This window comes from Talpa occidentalis, unplaced genomic scaffold, assembly GCF_014898055.3.
Source record: "Talpa occidentalis isolate TD23 unplaced genomic scaffold, MPIMG_talOcc4v2.1 talOcc4.9, whole genome shotgun sequence".
NCBI lineage: Eukaryota > Metazoa > Chordata > Mammalia > Eulipotyphla > Talpidae > Talpa > Talpa occidentalis.
The window spans coordinates 99,669,428-99,697,052 of NW_023605305.1; the positions used below are offsets into that span (position 1 = coordinate 99,669,428).

At 42.8% G+C, this 27,625-nt stretch overlaps 2 protein-coding genes across 12 annotated transcripts in view; one reads left to right on the forward strand and one right to left on the reverse strand.

Moving 5' to 3' along the window:
• The window catches only part of LOC119235894 (uncharacterized), a 71,817-nt gene extending 52,324 nt beyond the window's left edge, over positions 1-19,493 (forward strand). For 3 of the 11 annotated variants that reach the window (XM_054691852.1, XM_054691851.1, XM_054691850.1), the window contains 6 exons: positions 13,656-13,771; positions 14,737-14,836; positions 15,684-15,789; positions 16,531-16,675; positions 17,591-17,710; positions 18,589-19,493. In XM_054691852.1, coding sequence (XP_054547827.1) covers positions 15,780-15,789; positions 16,531-16,675; positions 17,591-17,710; positions 18,589-18,859 — 546 coding nt within the window. In that variant the 5' untranslated portion in view covers positions 13,656-13,771; positions 14,737-14,836; positions 15,684-15,779 and the 3' untranslated portion in view covers positions 18,860-19,493. The other 8 variants (XR_005122935.2, XR_005122934.2, XR_005122936.2 and 5 more) reach the window with 6 other exon arrangements.
• Positions 1-27,625, reverse strand: part of PLPPR5 (phospholipid phosphatase related 5) — a 110,032-nt gene that overhangs the window by 38,531 nt on the left and 43,876 nt on the right. The window lies entirely within an intron of this gene.

The following is a 27,625-nucleotide window of genomic DNA, read 5'->3' on the forward strand; positions in this document are numbered from 1 at the left end:
TTGTTTTATTCCTGATTGTGACACAAGGAAGAGAAAACTGCATGACACATGAGGAGTTATATGCCAGAAAAAGGTACTTGATTCCTAGGATTTTAAAGTCCTCTCATCACTGAGATTTAAAATTCACTGACTAGCAAACAGCAAATTAAAATTAATATGTAAAAAACTAACCTGGAGATTTTAAGTACTACCAAAAAAGTACACTAGACTGCAAGATAAATTTAGTAATTAATAGGCAAAGCTATTAACATAGCCATTGAAAAAATTAATGTCAGTGACAAGAAACATGCAGTAAAACAGTGAAAATATATCTCAAATAACTGATTAATCCTCAGACTTTTAGAATTTATTTTTTCATATTTCTCAGACTTTGTTCAGTTAAGAAACTATAATTAATAATGTGATTATCCATGTGCATTATCTTGGTGTGATACATACTGTATATAATGTAGCTAGATGTCATAGAATCAGAAAAAAATTCAATAATAATATTTGAATTCCAGATCTTGAGATATTACCTTAATTTACATGATAATAGGAAAAGACTCATACCATACCTTAAAAAGGTAAATGCAATATCACTACAAGAAAAAGATGTGTATCACAAGGCATATATGCACACACACACAGTTTCATAGTCATTGTGGGTATATATGAATTTTCATTCAACTAAAAGCTGCCAAGATACATTCTCATTGTGCCCCCACAATTTCCTACACTCACTTCACTCCTCCTTATAAAGAAAGAAAATGGAAAATATGAAACCCCATTGCTGATCTCTCCCACATCCATCAGCTTCTATGCCTTACCCCAAATGCTCTGGGTTTGGGGCACATGAATTGTTAGATGTCAAAAATGCCTCTCTCCTTGGTGCCTCTGTGAGCCTCAGATCATAAGCTCAGCCTCCATCCCAGCTGGAGAAATGAGCTTATTTTCATTTTACTTTCCAGCATTTTGTTCGTAACTGTTAGGAAAAGATACCATTTTTTTGTATTGAAACAAACAATCTGTTTACTCTCTCTTTTTAAAAAAGATTTATTTATTTATGCATGTAAGAACTGGGATGCAGGCCAGAGGTGGGGGGGTGAGAGGATTCACCAGAGACAGAGTGGGGAGCAGAACAGGCAGTCTGACCGAAATACACTGCTGAGGGGAGCAAGGGGCGAGACAGGAGAGGTTTGCTGCTGCGCTATGTGGGAATCTCCCTGGCCGGCCAGGAATCGAACTTGGGCTGCAGAGGCTGCAGATAGCTTCACAGTGCTGTGCTTAACCCCTTGCGCCAATAGGGAGGCCCCTGTTGTTTTCTCTTTTACCAGATTATAAGTGTTGGGAATTCCTTTCCTCTGTCACCCAGTGGCAATAGCATGGTGTTGGGGACAGACATAAGAAAGATTAAGATTTACTGGATGCTCATTTATGCATGGAGGACTGTGCTAGTCTGTATGTCGGTCAGGAAATCCAGATAATCCATGGCATTGACACCTAACAGTGGAGGAAACTAAGACATAGAAAGGCTAAGGAACTTGCCCATGGATTTGTGACTGACTGTTGAAGTCGGGCTCCAAACTTAAGCAAGTTGGGTACAAAATCTGTGCTCTGGGCAGGAACTCTGCATTATGCATAGAGAAGTCTTTAGCTTAGCCTGGGTGGGAGTGGAGCTCCAGGAGTTCTCCAAGCAGAGGTGAGAGTATGCAGAAAGGAGAAACTGGAGGAACTAAAAATAACTCAATGTATCAGACTGAAGGTTCTGTGGGTAGGAGCAGGGATGAGCACTGGAGGTACATGCAGAGAGCAAAGGGACAGAAAATTAGGTCAGAAGGGGCAGGTTACCAAAGACCTTGTACATCCAGTGAAGGAGTTTGGATTTTATTAAAAGGAAAATGGAAAGTAATTAAAGAAATGTGAAGAAATGAGAGGTGGATATTTGAGTTTTAAATATCCCTTTGTTTGAAATGGCTCCAGGTGTTAGATCACCAGGCCTGACTGGAGTGATGGCTGCATTGGAAACATTGGATAAACATTTAAAGAGGTGAATTGAAGACTTATCGGTTAACTCTGTGTGTGTGCGCGTGTGTGTGTGTGTGTGTGTGTGTGATTCGTTTGAAGGAGCTTGAACTGGAGATTAGTGGGGCTGGAAAGTATGGTGCAAAGCAGAGCTTGTCTTAGGTCTTAGTCAACAGAAGCTACTTCCTAGAGAGGAAATCTGTATTCCCACCTGGAGGGACAGTTAACGTTACACATACACTGAGAATCAAAATGTTTCACCTGTTTTTTTAATAGAAATATGGAACTCCATGGTAGCCTTATGGCATTAACAGTTAAGATACTAAATTTAAGACACTAGACTGGAAGTCCTCAAGGTCGGGGGTGAAGGGTAGAAGTGGGGGGGGGGTTGGCCGGTGATGGTGTTTGATTTTTGTCTTATTCCATACTTTACACCTCCCCCCCAGTACAGACATGGGAATATAGGAAGCAAAGACTTGGGGATATAGGAACTATGTGAATGAAGGAACAGCATACTGCATTTGAGAAATGGACTTGTAACTATAACACACTGGTAAATATAATTAAAACAAAATATGCAACATTTGCAGCGAATTCCACAATGTATAAGCTAATGTGAATTTTAACTTTTTTCACTTCGGCAATTTTTTAAGTGTGTAATACCTTTTATGTTTCAGAAATGACCTCTAAGAAGTTGAATGTTTTCCAGGATTCTATTGATTTCTGAAAAATTAATGCATTTGGCAGGCTATGGTAATAGAATCTCTACTTTCTCTCCTGTTTTCATCCTTTAAGAGGCATCCATATTCAGTGGCCTTGGTGCATGGTTCATGTCCCCTGTGGAATGAAGGCCCAAGTTCCAGTTGTTACTCTCCAGTACTTAGGGATGTGGCATCAGTGAGTGATTTATCCTCTCTGAGCCTTAGATTTTCAGTTGGTCAAATGTGGAAGATATTGATGTTGCCTGGCTACAGTCCCACAATCCCTTATCTTTTAGTTGAGAATGTATTTGATTTGGAACTCTTTGAGTTGAGACGTATTCAAATTCAGAGTTTTTTCAGATTTTAGAAATGTAATGTGATACATGTACTGCTGGTTACATGACACACTGGTGGAGTAAGATGCTGCTTCCCGCAATGAAACATTCACATTTCAACATTAAAATATATGGAAATTCACAGAAAGGAGAATAAATAAGACTTTGGAAGTACCTTCACATTAATTCACCACATTAATTCAGAGCAGATCAGGTTTTGCTACCCAGCAACCAACCGAAATATAACATAGACTTGCTTTGAAAATGTTTTGTTTTTGTTTGGGTGACTTCAGAATTGATGAGATAGGACTGAGACATTGAGCTGTTTGGAGACCCAGACCCGGATACAATAATGACACTGAAGGATCAAAATGAGGAGTGAGTTCATGTAGCTAAAGCTGGTGCTGTAACCGCTTGGTAATTCTGGCTCAGGCAGTTGGTGGACAGTGACTCCCAACAGGGAAAGATTCCCACCTGGCTTTGAAAACAGAAAATACTTCAAAGACACACTGACCATTCAAATAGCAGAAATGTATTATCTGTCTTGGGGACACCTTTCCTTGTAAAGGAGCAGCTAGGGGCTGGTCAGAGGTGGGGGTGCATTTTGAAAGCATGAAGTGGAATGAGGAAAGACAGGGCCTCCCTGGTGGTCTCAGGGCTAAGTCTCAGGGCTATTGCTGTTAGGGCCTGAGTTTGAAACCCAGCCAGGGAGCTAACCCAGATGGCACAGCAGACCTCTCTTGCCTCACCCACTTGTACCCTCAGCAGTGTATTTCAGTAGAGCTGCCTGTTCTGCTCCCCACTCTGTCTCTAGTGAATCCTCTCACCCCCTGCACCTCTGGCCTGCACCCCAGTTCTACACTGCATCAATAAATAAAAATAAATCTTCAAAAAAAAAAAGAAATGAGGAAAGGCACCAAGAGATGTGGCGTAAAGCATGTGCTTGGCAGAATGAGTTGGCTGGCTTTTCTATATGTGTGAAGAATTGTGTTAGGAATACCAGTCTGGCCTTGAAAGCTGTGTGAAAGAATGTGGTCAAACATGAAGGAGAGGGGTAGGCAGATATCATAGGTGCTTGAGATGCTAGAGTATGATGTACGAGGTAGGTGGAGCAGTGTGGGGTGCAGTGAAAGAAGAGGGAAAGCAGGAGCCCGTGGTTCTCACCACATCTCTACACCACTTCCAACATGGAATCAGGAAGCATGGACACTTGATCTTACTCAGGGGATAAACCTCAAGGGAACATGAATGATGGGAGAGATTATTTCACAGGTATGCTCCTTGAACACTTCTGCTTTGCTGGGTCTTTGAACTTGGAGGGCAAGAGGACATAGCTTAGGGAGCAGTGGCAGGAGTAGGCTTATAGACAGGCAGGAGCTGGTATCTGGTATTATTCCACATAGCAGATATGGCAGAGAAGGGAAGGTGGGCTCTATATTTCTGGGCAGACAAGAAAAGAGATTTCCTAGAACACCATTAAAAACATACCCCATGCGCCGGGTGGGGGGGAAAAAAAAACAGATTAAAAGTTTAAAAACAAGACAAGTTTTCATGAGAAGGAAAGAGAAGCAAATAGAATACATTCATTGCCTTATGAATTTTTAGTGAATATTGATCATGCCCTTATTGTGTCCTAGACAATGTGCTTGGCTTAGGAATGCCACAAGAGGGAAATTTTTCACTGTTGACCCTAAGGAATTCTCAGTCTAAGAGAAGAGAGCCATGTAAAAATATTACTACCATTGCAAATCAGGAATAAGAATAATTGAAGCACAAATCACAGGAAACAGAAGTCATATTAATCAATGGTTCTTTCCAGATCCTGAGTAGAAAGAAATATATACGGTCCTTCCCTTCTCTTAAGAAAAATTGACACAACTATCTTGACATGGGGGATGGATCAGAAAAACATTTCTGTTTTTTTTTTTTTTAAATAAGATTGAAATATAAAGAGACAGGAGGAGAAAGAGGGATGGAAGAGAATTTAAGCCAGAACGAGGGGTAGAAGCTCATTTACTTAAAGGAAAGGTCAGGCAGTGTACCCACACCAAGTTGACTAATAGAGAAGAGGCCAACACTAAAAGTGGGGTGTGTGGCCCCAGTCTTGTATTCCCTGTCTAAGGAATGAGAGATACTAAGGCCAACAGAAAAGAAGATGTGCCTTGTAGAGTGAGGAGCTGTGCTCAGCTCCAGTTGCTGTCACTGGGGCATATAAATTTAGGGCTACCCTGTCACTAATAAGTGCACAGTGTTCTGACATGAGGATCTCCGGTTCTAAAAACTTGGCAAATTAGTATGTTCAGTGTGCTAGATGCACTGGATTAGCTGTGTACCATTAGTTCACAACCTAAGGGTGCAAGGAAGAACATGGAAAGTACAAGGAAGAGCATGGAAAGCTCAAGGGAGGGCAAGTGGTTAAATAGCTACCTTCCTATTGAATTCAGAATAGTGTTGCAACGTTTAATCATGATGTACAAGGCCCTTCTGTTACAAGACCTTTCCTTCAGCCTCGTCTTCTCTTTCTCTTCCAGAGTCTAGGCTGGAGCCATGCACAACTGCTTCCAATTTCCCCCGCCCCGGAGAGCCACATACTCTGCCATCCTGACTCTCTGACTCCTTGTAGTTGGTTTAATAATGAATCCAGTGAGAAGAAATACCTAAATTCTAATCCCTGAATTTATTGAGGGTACCATATATGAAAAAGATGTTTGCAAATGTCAGTAATTATGCATATAAGGCACTTTGTGACCATAAAATTATATAGACTTATAAAAGAGCAATTTCCAGAAAATCCAGATGTTTCTAAATCATAGTCTAGGAATTCTTAGGAAAGTCACAAAGGAGCTTCCAAAGCATTTACCGGGACAGTGTAAAATAAAAATGAGAGGCCCCTTGTTCAAAAACCATTAGGTAAACTAAGGGTCTGAAAAAGACAAGCTGGGCCTCCCTGGTGGTGCAAGGAGTTAAATACAGCACTCTGAAGCTATCTGGCCTGCCAGGGAGATACCCACATGGTGCAGCAGACCTCTCCTGTCTCGACTATTCCCATCAGCAGTGTATTTCAGTAGATCTGCCTGTTCTCTTCCCCACTCTGCTCTGGCGAATCCTCTCACCTCCCCCACCTCTGGCCTGTATCCCAGCTCTCATATGCATAAATAAATAAATCTTTAAAAAGAGAGAGAAAAAGACAAGCTTAAAAAAACAACCCTTGAAAGTTGACTGTAGAACTGAAACATCCAGAGAGGGGAGAGGTGGGGAATGGATGAGAACAGAGAAGGAAGAACAGTGGGTGATAGTAGGGGTTTGGGGGGAACCATTGGTGATTTGCTGGCAAGTAAACTTCTGTGGTGATACTTGAGGGGGGATCCTATACTTCCAAAATACCAACAGTGACGTAAGCCAATATTATCTCAGTAAAAGTAAACCATCATGTCTCTAGATGGGACAGCGGAGCATTACACCAAGTGTGGGGCCTCCCTAAGCACAGGTTACACACCTGTGAAGCCAGTCCTTCTAGTTTTGGTCTCCCCTTAGACAGTTATCTGAGCAACAGGAAGAATAAATGGATTGCAAAATTGGCAAGAGGGCTGTCAGCAATTTTATTAGTAGTCTTGGCAAGCAATGATGAAGAGAACCTGAGACAGATTTGTCAAAGTGGAAATGAGGTTTATCCTAAAGTGGTGCCTTTTAGGACTCTTTAGGTTTACTATTGAATTTTTCCAATTTTAATTGTATTTTTAAATAACCCCAAAGTGACCATCTTAACACTGAAGTGCTTCAGAAAATAAAAAGTATACCCCGTAGGAAAACTTTACGGAATAAAGAAAATCAATTGAAGAATGGGTTAAAAGACCCTGTGACTCTTGGGTAAACATGCCCCCCCCTTAACTCAGTGGTGTCACTGTAAGTTTAACTTGAAAGCAACGAATATATGAGCACATTAGGGCCATTAAGAATACTTAAGTACAAGAACTACTCCTGATTTCTGTGAAGTAGTTTTTCTCTAGCAGTTCTTCTTTGGTGAGTGCACTGTGATTTCTGGCTCAGCCTCCTGAGCAGTCAGTAGGGCTCGAAATTTGCCCTGTGCCATGGCCTGTCAGCAGCGAAGGGCATGCATGATGCAAGTCCAGACTGTGCTCACAGGGAACTAGAGAGATGACAGCCACTCAGAACAATGGGGCAGGGCTAAGGCACCTGGAATTCTGCATCGTCAGCACCCGGTGGCGCTCAGTTTGCTGCCTGCAGAGAGTGTTTTGGAGAGTACACGTGGGAGGAATTCTAAGCTCCAGTCCCAGCTCCGGCCCATACCAGTTGTGACCCTGGGCTGCTTATTAAATTTCTCAGAGCCTCAGTTTTCTCATCTCTAATTTGGGAATTAGAATAGTGCCAGTGGCATATGAATGTGGGTTGAACAAGATCATCTACTTAAAGTACTGATACAGTGCTGGCACACATTAAAAGAGCATTACCTAGTTGTTCACAAATAACAGTGTATTCTTTTTAGAGGAAATCAAAGTCAAAGGGATTTTATCTTTTAGGGCTTTTTAGAGGGTTTAAGGAATATTCTCAAATTGGCTGCTGGAGGATATAAAACCGCCAGAGGCTCAGTTAGGGACAGGGACCCCTCCAGCCAGCATCTTTGAGAATCCAGTTCTGCTGCCTGTATATCCTCAGGCAGTTGCAGGTGAGGAAGATTCCTTGCATGTGCAGCGGGGATTCCCTGCCCTCAGGATGTGCACAGAGCTCCTCAGGCATCATTTCCACAATTATGAAACTGTGAAGTGAGAGGGCTTATTGGGACCTCATATAAATGTCTGAGTGTAACCCCCAGTACCTCTCTTGGCTCTAATTGCCATAGAACATGCAAATGCTTGATTTATTGAATGAAGTAGACTTATTTAAACAAGTCAGAGCAATTCATCATCCAGTGCTTTGTGTATGCAGAGCCTGCCTATTCCTAAGTCTTGATTTCCTCTCAGCGTGGTGGCCCCTTAGGCAGAGCTCTGAGTACCATTTTAGGCATCACTATACTTTTGTGATTATTTATTAAGGGGTAGGGGCAAGGAGTCTGTTTAAACCTCCTAGTTATAAATAATAAGCACTTGAGACATGGTTCTGGTTGTTTGAACCAATCAACCTATTTTTCAAAGTCTGTTTTATATTCATGAAATGGCTGCCATTGTGGTAGCTGTAAAAAAATGACCTCAAACCTCAGTGAATTTATAATCTTTTGGAGGCAGAGGTACACAAATAATAATAATAAAACAACATGGCAAACCTTTGCCCTTTTTAAGTGCTCATTACCAAGGTTTTCCCAGTCAGAACACAGACAATGATAAACTGTTTGGGGCAGCAGCAGCAGTCAGTCCAGGCCCAGGCAATAAAGGTGGTGCAATAATAAAACCTACAAGATGCCTGCTTTTATGATTGTCATGCTCTGGCAGTTATAAACAAAGTTAGTTATTCACCCTCCTGCCCCCCGTCTCTCACTGGACATGGCAGAGTATATCCTTTAAATATGGCTGCAGCTCTCCCTAACCTCTTGCTTTCTTATCACTCATTAAGAGGCAAATAACATTTCCATCAGATCTGGGAAGGCTTGTCACTTGCTTGTAACCAACAAAATGCAGCAGAACTCATAAGAGCTGGCTAACTTCTGCCTACTACACTGGAACATGGCTTGGGAGTCTTGTAGGAAACCTGGAGTCACCATGCCGTGAAGAAGTCAAGACATAATGAAAGATCAGTTGTAGGTAGCCCCGTCTTCATATCCTCCCAGCCCAGATGGCAGGCATGTGCATGAACAACCCTTCCATGATTCCAGGTCCCAGATAGCAGGAAACCCTTGGTCAGCCTTTCACCCTTCCCATTTCAGATGAGAAACAATTACGGAGCAGAGACAAGAAAGTGCAGAATGTTTTTTTTTTTTTTCCTAAATGTTTGACCTACAGAATCAGTGAATCTAGTAAATTGTCGTTTTATGCCACCCAGTTTGCAAGGTTATGATGTCATGTTAAATGGAACCTTGGTTTCAGTTGAAATAATTGCTACTGAGAGTTAATAGCCATGTAAGTTTCAAATTAGCACATTTTGGTTACATAATCTCTAATAAATATTACACAAAGGAATCCAATTTCATCTTCCAGCATGTGGATTCAGCTAGGCAATTCAGCTAATCATAGGAGAATAAGTCTGTAGAGGCTGGGAATCATTCAAGTTTTGGTTAGAGTGTCTGTGACCTCAATTGTGTTACATTTATATTTTTTTAAGATTTATTTATTTATGCATACAAGAGCTAGGGAACAGGCCACAGATGTGGGGAACAGAATAGGCAGACTGACTGAAAAACACTGCCAAGGGGAGCAGTGGGTGAGACAGGAAAGGCCTGCCGCACCATGTGGGTAGCTCCCTGGCGGGGATCGAACTCATGCTGCAGAGGCTGCAGATTACTTCATAGTGCGGAGCTTAAAAGCCTTTGCGCCCACCTGCGAGGCCCCTTGTGGTACATTTAAACAGATTTGAGAGGTGAAAAAACACGAGAGCATGCAATTGTAAAGAGGAAGAGAACTTGAGTTATCTCAGTTCTGATAAGCTATGTGATTACTGAGACTGAAATTTAATGAAATAATGAGATCTTTCATTACATTGAAATAATATAAATGCAAGGCACATATTTTTGTTGGGTGAGTACAATTTTAGTTCATACATCAAAACACAGAATTTCTAAGTCTTTATAATCAAAATATATTTTGTTTACTTTAAAACCAAAAATGAATCAAATAATGAGTATTACTGTTACCACATAACTGTTAAGAAGTTTTCCATATAAAGGAAATTAAAAAATGGCTTGCTATGGTATCAAATATGCTTTGGTATCAACTATACCTTCAGTGTGCCACTGATGATGAGTAGATTAATTTCTTTTTTTAAAAAAAAAGATTTATTTATTTATACAAGAAACCGGGTACAGGCCAGATGTGTGGGAGGGTGAGAGGATTCACCAGAGACAGAGCAGGGAGCAGAACAGGCAGACTGATGAAATATACTGCTGCGGGGAGCAGCGGGCTAGACAGAAGAGGTCTGCTGTGCCATGTGGGTCACTCCGATGCCAGCGGGCATCAAACTGGTGCTGCAGAGGCTGTGGACAGCTTCACAGTGCAGTGCTCAACTGCCTGTGCCATGAGGGAGGCCCAGTAACTTAATTTCAATTAAAAATATAAAAAGGCCTACAAAAAATCCATGAACCTTCATCTCAGTCACAAAAGCAAAGAACAAGAGGACCCATCTCTTGTGAGTAGGAAATCCCACACGGTGTGCTTGCTTTGTGAGAAGGGTGTCCTCTGCCTCACCACCGAAGTCTGCATGAGAGTTGTATATATCACTTTCCTCAGCACCTGGCAAGCAGGCGGCTGGCACATGATCCCTGCTTAACTGATCAGATGTGCCAGCAAGTGACACAAACAGATAAAGTGGACTTGCTGGTGGAGGCCTGGAGAGGCAGCGGCAGCTGTGGGGTCCACAGTCCCTGGACTCAGCGTCAGGTCTTGACCACACTCTTCCTGTGTTCTGATGGTGACTGTGATCTGGCTGTACAGGTTCCTCAGTCCTGTTCACTCCCTGAACTTTGCTTGTCACCCAGTTTTCCACCTCACTTTGTCTAAATCTGCCACACTCACTTTATTTGCAGTAGAGAACACCAACCAATACATAAAAGGTGAATAGAAGTTGAACTAGGCTGATGGGGAGTAAGAGGCACTGGGGATACTGTAATGTAAAGAACAGAAATAATATTAAAGTAGGAAAAAACATTGGGATGAGAAGCTGGAACTGGTCTAGTGTGATGGGAGTTCACATAAACCAAGAACTTAGCTTGAAAAAGTGAGCATTAGGACAGGAGGTGTCTTAGTCAGCTGGGGCTGCCATGACAGTACCATCGGCCCAGAGGTTTAGACAATAGATGTATGTTTTCTCATGGAGGCTGGAAGTCTAAGATCAGAAGTTGCCATGGCCAGGCTGGGCTGAGAGCCTGCAGCCCTCATCTAAATCTAACTGCTTCCCATAGGTCCCACCTCCAAATACCACCTACTGGAGAAAAGGGGTTCAGCCTAAGAATAGGGGTGCGGAGGGGTGACACAGTTCAGCCCATAGCAGAGAAGACAAGTTTTAGCCAGGACCAAACAAAACAGCCTTGTATGGTACATGTAGGACTGTGAGTCTTGAAAGGTTGGCGAGGGCAGGCTATGGGAAGCTTGTGCAAAGAGATGAAAACTCAGACTTTAGGCGTGTTCCTCCAATGACAGAGCTGAATGAAGAAGGGGGTGTGAAAAAAATTTTTTTTAGGAAGCTTAATGGAAAGGCTCCTGCACCAGTCAAGGTGAATGATAAAGCAGCTGAAATCCAGCAGTGGAAGTGTGGGGGTGGGGGTGGGGGAAGGAGAGTTTGGATGTGAGAGGTATTTCGAATGTGGAACCAACAGAATTAATCAGACATCTGGATGCGGGGGTGTGGAAGTGGGAGGAGTTGAGGGTGACTCAGAGATGTCAAGCTTGGGAGCTGGGTGGGTAGAGATGCCAATATCACATCAGAGGATACAAAAGCAGGGACTGGTATGGAGCAACAGCAGACCATGATTTTGGTGTTGGAAATGCTGGGGTTGAGGGAGATAATGGGCCACCATCTATTTATGCTCAAGTTAGGAATAAAGGACTCCAGGAAGGAGATCTGGGGTGTCTTGAAAAGACACGGGGTGGGGGGCTGGTAATGGAGGAGACCATCCTTGGGAGGGATAACTGGTAAGACAGGAAGTTCAAGTACAGAAACCTGGTAAGCGCTGGTAGCTGGTTTTCAGACTTTGCAATGAAGCACTTAATGAAGAAGAAAGCAAGAGCTCTTTAAGTATTAAAAAGAAAGTTCAGACAAGAAGGGGTGATGGACAGTATCAGTGTTGTGAAGGCAGCCAGCAGGACAGGATCTAAAGAGGCTCCTGATAAGATCAGGGGTGGGTGAAGTTGAGACTCAGAGTGAGTGAGAGTGTGTGTGTGGGATGTGAGTGGGGAGAAATAGTGAGCAAAACCCCTATTATAACTAGTTTATAAGGTGAGGAAATTTCATCTTTTAGAAATTTCAGAGGTAAAATAGCAGGTCAAATTATGACATGATTAAATGTGGCTGTCGATTATATTTTTTTGAGCATGTCCAAGGAAATCATTTTCTTGCATTGTACACAGCTAATGGCATATATCTCTTACAGATATTTGCCTGATTGATGTGTGTGACAAAGAAAGCACATAGTAAATGTACTGTGTATAAAGTACTCAGAGAGTGAGAAGCCTCTTCTCTAGTGCAACAGAGGCTCCCTCATGATTTGCACCCACTTTTCCTGCTTACCAGGCCAATAACTATGGCTAAGTTGCTCTGGATATGAAGAGGCTGATAAGGAAAGCAAGAGATCATAACCCCCAAAGCTACAAGATACAGCCAACACATATCAGCAGGAGTCGAGGGACGGCTGTGTGTTGGATTTTAAAGGTCTTTATCAAGGATGCTCAAACAAACAGGATGAGAGTGTCTGCTGACTGCTGAGGGGAAGGCACTATCTCTGAGGATGTGGGATTTAATATTCTAGTCATGTACCTATGTTTAACCATTAGAAGCCTGAGGGGGTGGGGGCAGGAGGGTCTTCAGTTATCATAATGCAGAAGGCCTGAGTGACAGCAAGGGGACTTGACCAGCAGAAGACGTGAGATGATTTAGAGAATATAGCTTCCCCTAGGGGCAAAAGAGATGGGTAACTAATGTATCTACCAAATACAGAAAATGACAAGAAGACAAGAATGTAGAACTGAGAATGGATGCCCTAATAAAAAGTTTCAATCCTTTGGAATGTCATCAAACCAGAAGAGGGGGCAGATCCCAGAGGGAAAGTATATATTGTCATGAATTCCTTAGTCATTCGCCAAAAGGATCTATGTATTTTTACTCAGAGAACTAGATAGTTGGGAAAAGAGATGAACCAGATATTTTCAGAACTACAGGACAAAGAATCTAAGTGGACACTGATACTTAGGTACTTGAAATAGGATCTTAATGGCCCATGTGACAATAGGGACAGATGGAGATTAGGTAATAAATGAGTCCAGGCCAAAATCTGGTTCACAGAGGATCCCCTAGCTCCAATGAATACATCTTGTCATTATTTCCCCCTTGGCAGGTGGAGTACTGGGGGAATGTAATTGGAAATTTATGAAGCTCTCCCTTCTCCCACTAACATAGTACATCTAAAACAATCTTGTATTTGGGGAAGAGAGATGGAGAACATTTGATGCCACCCGTTAGGATCTCAAGAATGCAGGAATGGTGGTCTTTTTAACCCTATTTCCATTTAATCCACCACATCTCCACTGATCTTGGAGGAAACTGTAGGCAACTGGCACTCAATCAAGTGGTAGTGGTCATGGACTTGTCCAGTGCATTCTTCTCTAGCCCATTTGAGAAAGGATGAGAAACAGTTGGTGTTCACGAGGAGTAGGCAAGCTCTCAATGTGTGTCAGTGCTGTGTTAACTCTTCTGCTTTCTGGCATCATCTGAAGATGTGGACCATTTGTTCTCTTTGCAGATAAACACTGGATCCATCATATCAAAGACTTTGTCCTGATCGGGCAAGATAAACAGGACGTGGCTAACACACTGGAGACCTCGCAAGACACTTTCAGATGATGGGAAATAAACTCTGTGAGATTCATGGGTGTGGGGCATTAGTACAGTTTTCAGTCTAGACACCAGACCCAAAATAAAAGACAGATGATTGCATCTTGTATCCTTACCACAAAGAAGGAAGCCAGTACCTTTAGATCACTTTGTTTTCTGGGGAAACACATTCCACACCTATGAATAGTGCTTTGTTTCACATAGCAACTAACGAAAATATGGCAGTTCTGAGTGTGGCCTGGAATGGGAAAGAGCTTAGAAAAGGTAATAAGCTGTGGGGCCAGTAACCCTGCCATTTGGGTTACATGATCCAGCTGACCCTCTGGTGTCAGAAGTGCGTTGGTGATGGGAAAAGACACAGTCTGGACCTTCCGAGAAGTCCTAGTTGAGCAATCAGAATGTTGGCTTCTAGAATTCAGGAGCAAGATCATGAGGATTACATGAGAGAATGATGTTTCTTTTGAAATACAGATTTGAGCAGGTTAATGGGCCTGGCAGAGAGGAAATGTGTGACCCAGGGATGTTCAGAGCTCCCCATTATAATCTCAATGCAATTGCTCATCAGGGAGTTCTAATCAGCCATGAGCATTGTCTATGCCAGTTAGGCTATTATGTAGCCAACTAGTGTACATCATAAAGAAATTAAAGATAACTTAGATGCTGTCATTTAAAAGCAGTTAAAATCCTTAACACCTCAAGTGATGTGCAGAACATAAAATATTAAAAATTAAGCATCATAAGAATAAAATATGCATTCCACAAAATCAAAGTACAATTAAAATTCAGTCATCAAAACCATTAATGTTACCATTAGTGCTTGAGTACTTGGTTACCAGGAAAATAAGAGATGAAACAGGAACTCTTGGCGTGCACACTTTTTCAACAATCTGTTAACAATTGTTTTAACCATAATTTGGGAAGTGAATCTTCCTAATTCATCTTGTACAACACTGAATTCAAATTAACTAGTTTTTTTTTTTCTTTCTAAGGTTTGTAAGGCACTGTACTCTGTGGATAACTCAAAATCTGGCTGCCTGTCTTCACTGGGGTACATTCTGGGATATAGTGTGATATGAAAGACCACACACAGTAAGTCCTCACTTAATGTCTTCAGTAGGTTTTTGGAAAATGCAATTTTAAGCAAAATGATGTATCACAAAATGAGATCCTCATGAAAGTGGAGGTTAGGAAATGGATATAGGCAGGCAGTCAGGAGCAGGGTCCCCCAAATGCATTCATCAGCCTGATTGAGAAACAGTCACAGACCAAGAAGGTGCCCACTCCCAACAAGTCTATTAAAAACGGAATATTTAGAACACTCACATAGTAACACAATGCTCAGGCAACATACCAAGGCTAGTTTCAGAAGGATAGGCCAAGTAATGTGGGCAAACTCAGTAGACTTTGTAGCTTAAGAGACCGCACATGGGCCCATGACATCAGCAAGAGACATAACTCAGAAACATCCCATGACCAATCCCCCACTTCTTGCCCACTATACCCATATAAGCACCTGCTTCTTGCCCCCTCAGCAGCTACCCACCTAGGACCCTTCTCTGTTCAGAGAGCTTTCCTGCCCATCTTCCTACCTGTCAGTAAATCTCTTGCTTTTCAGAACTGTTCTTGAGGTTGAATTGTTTCCTCAGACCCCAGGCCTTCTCCCTAAACCTGATCCATCAGGGCTGTGATTCTGATTCACTGCTATCAGTCAAATCTCTCTCTTTTAACCCTACATTTTCTCCCTCTGTTCTCTGGAGGACCTTGCGTGATCCTTGAAGCACATGACGCAACTGGCCTAGGCTACCCTAGGGAGCTGCTGAAGACTTCTTGAGGAGTTCATGTACCACCTATAGCCCAACATGGTAGAGAACAGAGTCTCCTTCCTTTGAACTCTCCTCTAAAAACCTCACCTGGCTTCACCTTTCTCTCCTCTCAGGCTTTTTTAAGTGCTGGCAGCTCTTCTTACTGCACTACTCTGGTGAGCTTTCTGGGAACCCAGAAGCTGTTGGGTGAGTTCTGTGGAACTCTGAAAATGCTGAAGGGTGAGTGTGTTGTCCTTTGCTTTCATTTCTATAGTCTTTGAGCTGCTGAAAAGGCTCCCCCAAAATTACCAGGACTGTGTTGGCCAGTTAAAAACCACTAGGGTGACTGTAAGCCTAAAGTCGCAGGGGACACTTTACGTGATATAGAGAGGGGAGAATCCCCCATCTCTTTTGAGGCGGGTACATGGTGCTCTCTCGAACCACTTTCTCTTTCCACTATGACTGTCCATCTTAGTCACAGGTCCCTGTGTCCCGCTACAGCCACCTTCGCTCGTCGCCTTGGAGAACGTTTTTTAGGCCCAGACCTCCTTTTCTTTCTGTCCCGGCTCTTTCCCCAGCACCCCTCATACGAGTGTCCTTTCTGTAAAGGACCTAGGTGGGGACTAGGGGTATCCCTCCATGATGTATCTGATCCTCGCTGTTCCCCCATTTGGCTGCGCCTCCTAAATCACATCCTTAATTGCACTGCCCCCCCAGACCCTTACACTCGTCGGGTAGACTCTTGTGCATGGTTTCGCTTTAATAGTCGGTGGCTTTTAAATTTGGCCCGAGTTCTGATTTCCACCCATACTCCCCAGAGCACGGCATGGTACATATTAATCGAAGATATTCTCCCATATACACATTCTAAAACTCCCCAAATTCCGTCCTCGCAAATTGTCCATCCTACCTGGCGTGGCCCCACAGTTCCCTCTTTGACGTCCCTGATCCTCCATTCACTGACTGTAAACATTTTCCTAGAAGCCAGGAAGCAGTTCTCCTTTTACTATATCTGGGCAGATCATCAGGCTTCCGAGACCCGTCCCCAGATCGAGGTACCCGCGTACATGTGCATGCACGTGGAGAGGAGCAGGGACAGAACAAGGGGGCGACGCCGGTGGCGTAGGTAAGGGTGATGAGCCTACTGGACCATTTGCAGTTTGTCTACCTCTCACAGGTCTCCAACCCAGAAAGTTTTGGTTAGGTCAGAGATGACAGAGAAAGGATGCTCCTCCTGTCATTCTCTTCCACATGACTAATAAACTCTCTACTGCTTACTCACCCCTGAAATGTGTCCTTAAAAACTGAGACTGTTTTGCTCCATCTTCAGTCTCTCAGAAATGCCTGATCTTCTTTTGCACACCTGCCTGGCCATCCAATAAGCTGGAGGTGGGGAGTGCTGGCCCCCAGAGGGGTTTATCAGTTACAATACTGTCTTCAGTTAAAGTGTTTTCATGACAAGTCAGAGTCCCATATGTCCAGGTGTTCTTTGCCTTACATGAAAATCAGGATTTATGTCATTCATGTAAAATAGACGTGACCCTTTTGACCACGGTCTCCTGTCCCTGCAAGGGAAAACAACAACCCGATTGCTCAGATTCTGAAGAGCATCCAAAGCCTACCTCAAAGTGCCTCCTAAGGGGCCCCCTCAAGCCCTTTATCCCTCCTCACCTTCCATCCTCTCTACCCTGGGCCCCTGTAAAACCCTCCAGGTGCTAATCTCTGTGCTTTCCAGAAGACGCCAAATGGTAGCTGGGGACCCACCATGTCCCCTTTCCCCTGAAAGACCTCAAGAAAATTAGGGAAACTTTGGGGAAGATTTCGCAAAACCCAGACAAATATCTGCATTACTGAAGGGTTATGGGCTACCTGGTCCAAACCAATAAATTATTCCAAGCTGTCTGCTGTAGTTCAGGGACCCAGTTCAAATCCATCTTTGTCCCTGGAATACCTGAGAGAGGCTTTAGTCCAACATAGAAAGTGATATCCGGGAACTAATTCTAAAAGCTAAATTCATCTCTCAGTCTGCCCCCAACACTAGGAGGAAGTTACGAAGACCAGCTTTGGACCCAGACCCCACGCTGGAGAAGCTCATAAAGGTGGCCAATTCTGTCTATCACAGTAGCGATCAGGAGGCGGCTCCCCAGCAAGAGATGAGAAAGTAAGGTTACTGCCCTAGGGGCCACTTTGCGGGCTTTCCACTTCTGCTCCCCAGAAAAGAACCCCCAACAGCTGCCTATTTTGGTTGTGGCAAACAAGATCACTTTAAAAGGATTGTCTTCATAATAAACTGGGCCCAGACTACAAGGGCAGCCACTGGAAACCAGGGTACCCCTGAGATGAAGGCCTCAGGGATCAGTTCAGGCCTCCCAGTTGGTCCAGAGGGATTGAGGGCTTGCCTCATTCCTGTTGGAACAGCCACAATTGCCATTTAGGAACCTTGGGTTCTTTCGGGGGTTGAGGGGATTGGATATCAATTATTATTAGACACTGGGGCCACCTACTCTGTTCTTATCTCCCACTGTGGTCTGTTCTCTGAAACTGCCACTGCGCAGTACAGGGTGTGTCTGGGATCTCTACTCCATCATTTTACTGAGCCCCTAAGCAGCTCCTGGGACTCCCACCTCCTCTCCCGATCCTTTGTGGTCATGCCTGACTACCCCACCCCACTCCTGGGCAGGATGTCCTGGTCCAGACCTCACCCAGTCATCCTTGCCACCCTTGCCACTGTAAAGTGGGAAGGCCAAGAGTCCAGGATTCATCACTTGGGTGTAAAGGCCTGGAAACTTGTGCCTGCTTCACAGCCAGCTACAGCCCCTCCTTCTCAGTACAGCTGTGAGACTCTTGAGGATTTGAGATTCCTGTTCTGTAGACATCTGGCGAGGCCAGTCCAGACCCGCCCCATGTGTTTCTTCTCGTTATAGCCACTCTTTTTGTGTCACACTGTTTGAATGCACCTCTCCCACTGCCCCATAATTTTGCAGAGCAAGGCGGGGTCTTTGTTGTTGTTAATAAATCTTATTGTGCCTTCAACTCCAGCTCACCAGTGAAAGAGGACATCCTCACCCTGTATGACAAGGCTTCATGGCTCCACAACCTTAAGGAAACATCTGCCACCCAACTCTGGGACCAGATGAAGGGGTGCATTCCCTTCACTGCTTGGTTCCTCCCGCTCTTGGGACCATTACTAGCTATCCTGCCGCTTCTCATTTTTGGTCCATGTCGCTTAAATCTTATCTTCAAATTTGTTTCTTCCAGGCTGCAAACTTGGTCAAGCTCCAGGTGGTGGTCCAGATGGACCCACCTTTGACCGTCCCCACTGATTTCTACCAGGGCACCTTGGATAGACCCCCTTCTGGGTGTTATCCCTGACTGCACATCCTTCGCCCCCTCTCAGCAGGAAGTAGCCAGATCGGTCATCGCCCACTTCCCCTAATGGCAGTTGGGGTTACAACTCTGAAGCGGGGGATGAAGGGAAGAAGGTAGGAAATGGATATAGGCAGGCAGTTAGGAACAGGGTGCCCCAAGTCATTTATTAGCCTCACTGGGAAGCAGGCACAGACCAAGAAGGTAGTCCCCCTTCAACTCAATTAAAAAATGGCATATTCAAAATTCCTACTCAGTAGCACAATAATAACACAGGGCTCAAGCAACAGACCAAGGCTAGTACGTTTGAGAAGGGTAGGCAAGGTAATGTGGGCAAAATAGGAGAAGCTCACAAACTCAGTGGCCCCTTGGTAGCCTAAGAGACCCTTGCCAATCAGAAAGAGGCACAGCACAGGCCAAACCCTCACACTTTGCTCACCATAAGCACCTGCTTCATACCCCCTCAGTGGCTACCCATTCGGGACCCCTTTGTTCAGAGTGCTTTCATGTTCTTCCTAGTTCTCAATAAATCTCTTGGTTTTCTGTAACTTTGGTTTCGATATTGAATTCTTTCCTTGCCAGAGACAAGAACCAAGAAAGAGCCTGACTGGGGTCCTCAGACTCTGGGCATGCTCTCTAACCCCAGTTTACTCAAATAGTGTCATTTTGTCCAACCTGAGATGAGTTATTTTTTTTCTTATCAAAGTTACACTGAAATGATACTGAGTTAACATTATTTGAGGGGATTCTTTGGTGGCTTTGGTTGACACTGATTTGGGTCACATTCCTGACTCACACAAGCTAACCAACCTCAAAAAAGCTATTAATTAGCTATTTTTGTCATCAGTTTTGTAGCCTATTGAATGAAGATGGCCTCACTTTCATCCAGCCACTATAAAGATTAAAACATAGAGAGTCAGGCAGGGGCCTCCCTGGGGTGCAGGAGGTTAAGACTTAACTTATGAAGCAATCCGCAACCGCTGCAGCACACATTCGATCCCTGGCCAGGGAGATACCCACATGGCGCAGCAGACCTCTCCTGCCTCTCCCACTGCTCCCCTCAGCAGTATATGTCTGTTGATCTGCCTGCTCTGTTCCCCACTCTGTCTCTGGTGAATCTTCTTATTGCCACCCCCTCCACCTCTGGCCTGTGCCCCGGTTCTTATGTGCATAAATAAATAAATCTTTAAAAAAAGAAAAAGAGGCAGGCATATAAAATACCTAATATGCTAGGCAAAGAGGTACTTTTCAATAATTAGTAGCTTATTCAATAATTGGGGGTCAGGAGGTTGAAAGGTTGCAGCAGAGAGGAAAACTAAAATTGGAGCAGGGGCTATTTAGCATTAGGGTTTAGGAAAGCTGATGATGGTGTAGAAATCCTGAAGTGTGCACAGGAGGACTTTCTCTGGGTCCAGGTCTGACTTTTCCTATTCCTGTGCCATAATAAGAGAAAGTGCTTAGGGATTCCCTGACTGCTCTGACCTGTAGTCACCTTTACGCAGCTCAAGCCCATGGAAGCTCATTTGAGTCTAAAGCTCATGTCATCCCTGGCATTTTATTTAGTCTGACTCTGGTTTCATCTGCAGTAGCATTCCCAGTCCCAACACACAAACCACCTGAGTTCATATCCTTATTTCATGTGTAAGGATCTCTAACAGTATCCTTAAGATGTGCCTCTTGTAGTTTCTTTGCTTTTAAATTCCTCTTATACTTTTTAAACTTCAGAAGGAATTTATGTCAGTGTGTACAGGCTTGTTGCATTCTAGGTGTTCAATACCAATTTTTGGAAGCAAATGAATTTTGAAGCACCACTTTTGTAATGTCATTTGTCAACTTTATTAACTCATGCATGAAGTCACAGATTTATATAAATAACTTTATAAGATGATTTATTTAAAAAAAATATTTATTCATCTATTATGCATACAAGAGCTGGGGTGCAGGCCAGAGATGCAGGGGGTGAGAGAATGCACCAGAGACAGAACGGAGAGGAGAACAGGCAGATATACTGAAATACACTGCTTGGGGGACCAAGGGGTGAGACAGCAGAGGTCTGCTGTGCCATGTGGGTCAGCTCACTGGCCAGGGGTCGAACTCATGGTGCAGTGGCTGCGGACAGCTTCACAGTGCTGTCTCAACCCTTTGTGCCACCGGGGTGGCTCCAATTCTTTTTTTTTAATCTTTATATATATATTTTTTAATTTTATATATTTTTTACATCATTTTTCATTTTTGCACAATGTGTGCATTTTCATCTTAGTTATAGTCCCCATAAAATTCCCACCCCCCCTTTTTTTGATCCTACTCCCTCCTCCCCCCATAGTGTGTGTCTAGTTTATAGCTGCTTGTTGATTTTGATTTTAATATAAATATAGTTCTTTTCATGGTCCCTTATTTAGGTTTTCTAAATTCCTGCTATGAGTGAGACCATCCAGTATTTTTCTTTTTCTTTGGCTTATTTCACTGAGCATGATCCCTTCCAGCTCCATTCATGTTGCTGTAAATTGAATGAGTTTATCTTTTTTGATTGCTGAGTAATATTCCATTGGGTATATGTACCACATCTTCTTGATCCAGTCATCTATTTGGGGGCATTTGGGTTGTTTCCATAGCTTGGCTATTGTAAATAATGCTGCTATAAACATAGAGGTGCAGGTGCCTTTCTGAATTAATGTTTCTGTGTCCTTTGGGTAAATACCTAGGAGTGGAATTGCTGGATCATATGGAAGCTCCATCTTTAGCAGGTTGAGGAATCTCCACACAGCTTTCCATAGTGGTTGGACCAGTTCACACTCCCACCAGCAGTGCGGGAGAGTTCCTTTTTCTCGGCATCCTCACCAACATTTGTCATTAGTTTTTTCAATATGTGCCATTCTTACTGGTGTAAGATGGTATCTCATTGTAGTTTTGATTTGCATTTCCCTGATACAAGTGATGTTGAACATTTTTTCATATACCTGTTGGGCATTTGCATTTCCTCTTTGGGGAAGTTTCTTTTTAGCTCTTCTGCTCATTTTTTGACTGGATTATTTTCTTTGTTTTTTGTTGTCTCATCAGCTCTTTGTAGATTTTTGTGATCAGCCCTTTATCATTAGTGTCTGTGCAAAAATTTTCTCCCAGTCGGTGGGGTGTCTCTTTGTTTTGGTTGCTGTCTCTTTTGCTGTGCAGAAGCTCTTTAATTTGATGTTTTCCCAGCTGTTTATCTTTGCCTTCACTATCACTGCTTTGGGTGATGTGTCTTTAAAGATGTTACTAAGGTGCATGTCATGTAGTGTTTCACCTATATTTCCTTCTATATATTTTATGGTTTCAGGTCTTATGTCTAGTAATTTAATACATTTTGAGTTGGTTTTCGTGCATGGTGTGAGGTAGTAGTCAAGCTTTATTCTTTCACATGTAGCAACCCAGTTTTCCCAGCACCATTTATTGAACAAACTTTCTTTGTTCCATTGCATATTCTTTGCTCCTTTGTCAAAGATTAGTTGACCTTAAATCTGTGGGTTTATTGCTGGATTTTCTATTTGGTTCCATTGGTCTGTGTGTCTGTTCTTGTTCCAATACCATGCAGTTTTGATTATTATGGCTCTGTAGTATAGTTTGTAGTCTGGGAGTGTGATACCTCAATCCCCCCCTTTTTTTTTCAGGAGAGCATTGGCTATTTGGGGTTTTTGGTGGCCCCATATGAATTTCATCAATATTCTGTTTCTTTGAAGAACGTCATTGAAATTTTTATTGGAATGGCATTGAATCTATAAATTGCTTTTGGTAAGATGGCCATTTTGATAATTCTTCCAACCCATGAGCAGGGGATTTCTTTCCATTTCTTTGTGTCGTCTTCTATTTCTTTTAACGGTGTTTTATAGTTTTCTTTGTATAGGTCCTTTATTGTTATGTTTATTCCCAAGCATTTGATTTTTTTTGTTTCAATAATAAAAGGGATGGTTTTCTTAATTTCTTCTTCAGATTTATTGTTCGTGTCTAGGAAGGCTACTGATTTTTGTGTGTTGATTTTTTATCCTGCTACTTCACTAAACTGATTGATTAGTTTGATTAGTTTTTCTGTGGAGTTTTTGGGGTTCTCTGTATATTATCATATCATCTGCGAATAGTAACTTTTTAACTGCTTCCTTCCCTATTTGGATTCCTTGTATGTCTTTCTCTTATTTTATTGCTATGGCTAGGACTTCCAGTATTATGTGGAAAAGCATGGTGAGAGTGGACATCCTTGTCTTGTTCCAGATCTTAATGGAAATGCGTTTAACTTTTCACCATTGAGAGTGGCCCTGATTCTTAATTTATTCTTGTTCATCTTTAAATCATATTGTTTCCCACATATATAGCTTATATAAGGTTACCTTCTCAATAAGGTCCTAATTGTTTTGGCTGTTTCTTACTCCCTACTTTTGCTCTCACTGCTCCCTAATCTGAGACATCTCTGCCCATCCAAATTATTCTCATCTCCAACATTCATCCCAAATACCATTTACTTCTGAAGCTCTCCCCTGCTGTTTGCCACTGTGACACTGAATGGCTTCCTTCCTAGACACTGCTGAATGGCTCTCCTTGTCATTACCAGATACACTAACCATCATATTCCACCTAGAACTTCACTAAGTACCATGTCCTCAGAGGTAGCTTACCCAGTGGGTATTGTACTTGGTGTCTGTGACACTTCTAGGGACCCATGAAACTATAAAGTTCTATTAAATACAGAAGTTAAAAGTGAACATTTAGGTTGGAGAAAGTGTTTAATATATCTATAAATTCATTTTTATAGCAACAAAGTTATAAGACAACTTTTTTTAATCGCAAAGGGGGTCCATAAAGGCATAAGACCTGGTGGCCTACAGAGGCTCTAATATACCCCTATCCTACATTACCCTGTTAATAGTAAGTCCTGTATTTTCCAATTACAATATGCAAGATGCTGCCAGAAGTCTCCAAACTGGTTTGCTAACACCTAAGAAACCTCAGACAAATTAATGGAATTCTGTGACATGTTTGTCAATATTTCCAAGATCCTAATAGAATAGTATTATTTATCCATAATAAGCCCATACGCATTAGCTAGAATGTCAGTGCTCTTTGCTTTTGGCTGGAACTATATTAAGTCAATTGGCAGTACTAGTGATATCATGCTGGTTAGTGGTTCTGTTACACTATAGAAAACAGGCATTTCTGTGCTGTGACTAGAGAGCCAGATAACATCAAAAGCCACATGTTCATCACAGAATTCCCACATACAGGTGTCCCTTACAGAAGCCAGGTGATTTAGGTAAAGATGCAGACTATCCATGTGTTTGTAATCATTTTCTTAACTGTTTATTATCACCCCTACCATCTTAATAATAGTATGCAATTCAAAACAGCATTATATGTTTTTTATGATGGTTCATTGATTAATATCTGGCCCTAAACTGGGATGGGAAAAATTAACAGATTTAAAAACATGGAGTTTACGGAGGAGTGTGCAAGAAGGGAAAGAAGGTAAGTTGTAAAGAGTCCATGGTTGTGAAAATAGCGGAACCTAATAGCTGCTTCACAGATGTCTTTTGTAACTTCCCACACCCCGACCAGTAACACTTAGCTGCAGGCTGACAGGAGAAATGTCAATTGACTAACAGTAGTGCTTGTAACACCAGCAGTCACAGTAATAGTATAGTAGTCACATTATGTGTGGGAGCTCAATAAGTACTTTTTGATCTATTACCTAGTAGACAAGATTTGTTCATTTGAAATCTGGAGCACAGGACCTTCTACATGTCAGCATTCAATTACTCCCGAGCAGGGAAGATTTAGAGCAATGACTTTCTCATGCAGGCATATCTCATCAGCCAGTGAAGACAAATAGTGAAAGGCAAACCAGAGCTTGTCTTTTTACCTACCCCTAACCCTTTTCTTCCAAACACCAAGCCTGATCAGTCTCAGGAAATTAAAAACAGTGCTAAAATGGGAACCAAAGGTGGGGGCCAGGTCATTCTCTGTGGGTTCTTATCCGTGGGTTCTCATCTAACTATAAGACTATTCACGCTCAGGGGCCAGCAACAATGGGGTTTATTTAACAAACAGGAGATTGGGGGAAAAGAAGGAATTTCTAAGGCCCCAAGTGGCTGGCTGTCTTATCCCAGGTAATGACCACAGTGTTCAGAAAAGGTTGCTTGTACAGGATGGCACTGTCCCATCAGCAAGCAGTGGGCCAGAACTCATCTTACAGTGGCAGTTGGAGGTGCTCACAGGTGGGGCCACTGCAGTGACACTATAGCAGTCATCAGCAGTAGTCTGAAGGCCAGGCTGGCCAGCACTGGGTACTGGACTGGACAGCAATATCAATAGCACTGGGAGGCTGTGCTGGATGACCAGAAGCAGTGGAGTGTTCTCAAAGGTGAGCAGACAGAGTACCAGTTACCTGTCAACAGTGCTGGACAGCACTGTCCAGTTGTGCCAATCACCACCAGTCACCCAGGAGGCAGTATCAGGCACCCTAATATCAACAGCTCTTTGTGAGCTGCTCGTCTGACCCAATAGCTAACAGCTCCTAAGACACCAGGCCCTTGGCCACCTGTGCAAGGTGGTATCAGAGTCAGGGGCTAAGAAGTACAGTGGCCAGGACTGCGAAGGTCTACAGAAGCCTGCAGATCTATGTAGGTCTCTCTGCATGGCCTGGGCACTGCTCATGGGCAGAGTACTTGGTCATGGGAGGGAAAGTCCCCACTGCTGCCACCACTGCCTTTAGAGCTCCTGGTGGGAAAACTGTTGCTGCTGCCCAAGCAGATGCTGCCAGAGCCCCAGGGGCTCCAGTGGGGGAGGGGCCATACACTTCTGGCACCAACAAAGCCAGCAGGCCCTGCCACTTGAGCAGCAGGTCCAAATTACAAAATCAACTGCTGCATGTAAACTGGAATGCATCCCCCAAATTCCTGTAGCCTGGAATGAGAAGTCTGCTCATGTTCCTGTATAGAATTAGGTAAAAGTACCTTAACAGACACCAGTGGGCTGTGTTTATTTGATACTTAGTAGCCTGTGAGTAGAACTGCTGCAGGTGGAACCTTGGAGGCTTTTGATACAAGAAGCCATGTGGGAAGTGAGAGGTCACTGATTGGATGACTGGCCGCTATGAGGAGACACACAGAGGCGTTACATTATAGAGATTACCAGAGCTTGTCTTTTTATCTACCCCCAACCTTTTCCCTCCAAACACCATCCCTGATCAGTCTCAAGAAATTAAAACAGTGCTAAAAAGGGACCCAAAGGTGGGGGCGAGGTCACTGTCTGATACTCTTGAGAAAGGACTCTAGTAAATTCAATGTTCACAAATCCTTTCTGCCCCAGCATACTGACCTCTTCACAATGTGCCTCTGCTGCAACTTGCACCTATCGGGTGCAGTCTAACTTTTTCGCCCATCACCCTTGGGATTCACTTGGACCATGGAATACAAAGATGGGGTTGCTGGACAAGTTTTGAAGCCTAAGCTTCAAGGTGCCTTGCATCTTTGTTTTTTTCCTTCTTTGAAGGCTACTACAAGATGCTGTCAGAGACGATGACCTATAAGGAAGACCCCCCCCCCCAAGAGCGAGCAAGACCCAGATATGTCCCCGTAGAGTCCAGCCCCAGTCAACTGGTCAATTGATTGTGATCCATGAAGGAAGCAAGGACTGATGCCAGGAAAACCACAGGTCATCCCACTGAATTTGGTAGGTGATTGATTGCTATTGTTTTGAGGTTTAGGGTGGTTTGTTACGTAGGAACAGATAAAAGAAATAGGCCAATAAATGTACCAATTCTTTTTTTTTTTTTTTAAATTATCTTCAGAAAATCTAAAGCCAGAACTGGAAGTGATCTAACTAAATAGGTCATTTTGTGTCGTTCAGTTTCAGTGGTTTATGAACTTAATTGGAAAGTCACTAAACATTATTTCTCATTCTCAACTTTGAAGTTCACTTTAACTTGAAAAAATGTCACCCATCTTATAGGGAAAGAAATACCACAAAGCTGAATTTAAATATATTCTAATGCAATTTAACGCTGAATTATAAATTTAACAGTAGAAGGTTAAGTAACCTTCAGAATAGCTTACTGGGAAATCAGCAGTATTTGCAAAAATAGGCATAGAGATTTTTCTCCCTTGAAAGTTCTCAGTAAAGCAAAAGAGAACAACTGTGTGATCAAGTGATCCCCAAAGCCTTAATTAAATTCAGATGTTAAGGGAGAATTCAAGTTCTTTAATTTTATTTACTAATTTACAAAGAGAAGCATCAGAAAAAATATTTCTTAGTTCTTATTTACACTCTTCATAATAAGGTTCATTCATTCTTATTTTTTGTGTTTACATATGTTTATAACATTTATACCATATTAAACAAATATATCTCTACCTAAATACAGCAATAAGCCTAGTTTCACAGGGAATAGTGAATATATGGCTGTGTTCCCCTATTTACCTACTCATCAAAATTCTGGCAAGCTTTTCATGAGACTGTATTAGTTAAAAACACCCTAACATTTCTATTATAAAGTTTTCCCAAGGTGTTTCTGGTGAAACTGGGAAGAAATATTTTTGTATATAGGATCAAATATAACAGCAAAATCTGACCGTAATGCCTACATTTGCAGCAGGAGTTATATTCAGAGTTGCCATAGCAGCCACCCACCCACCCACCCACCCACACACACACACATACACACACAAAGGGGTGGCAGGAGAAGAGAGAA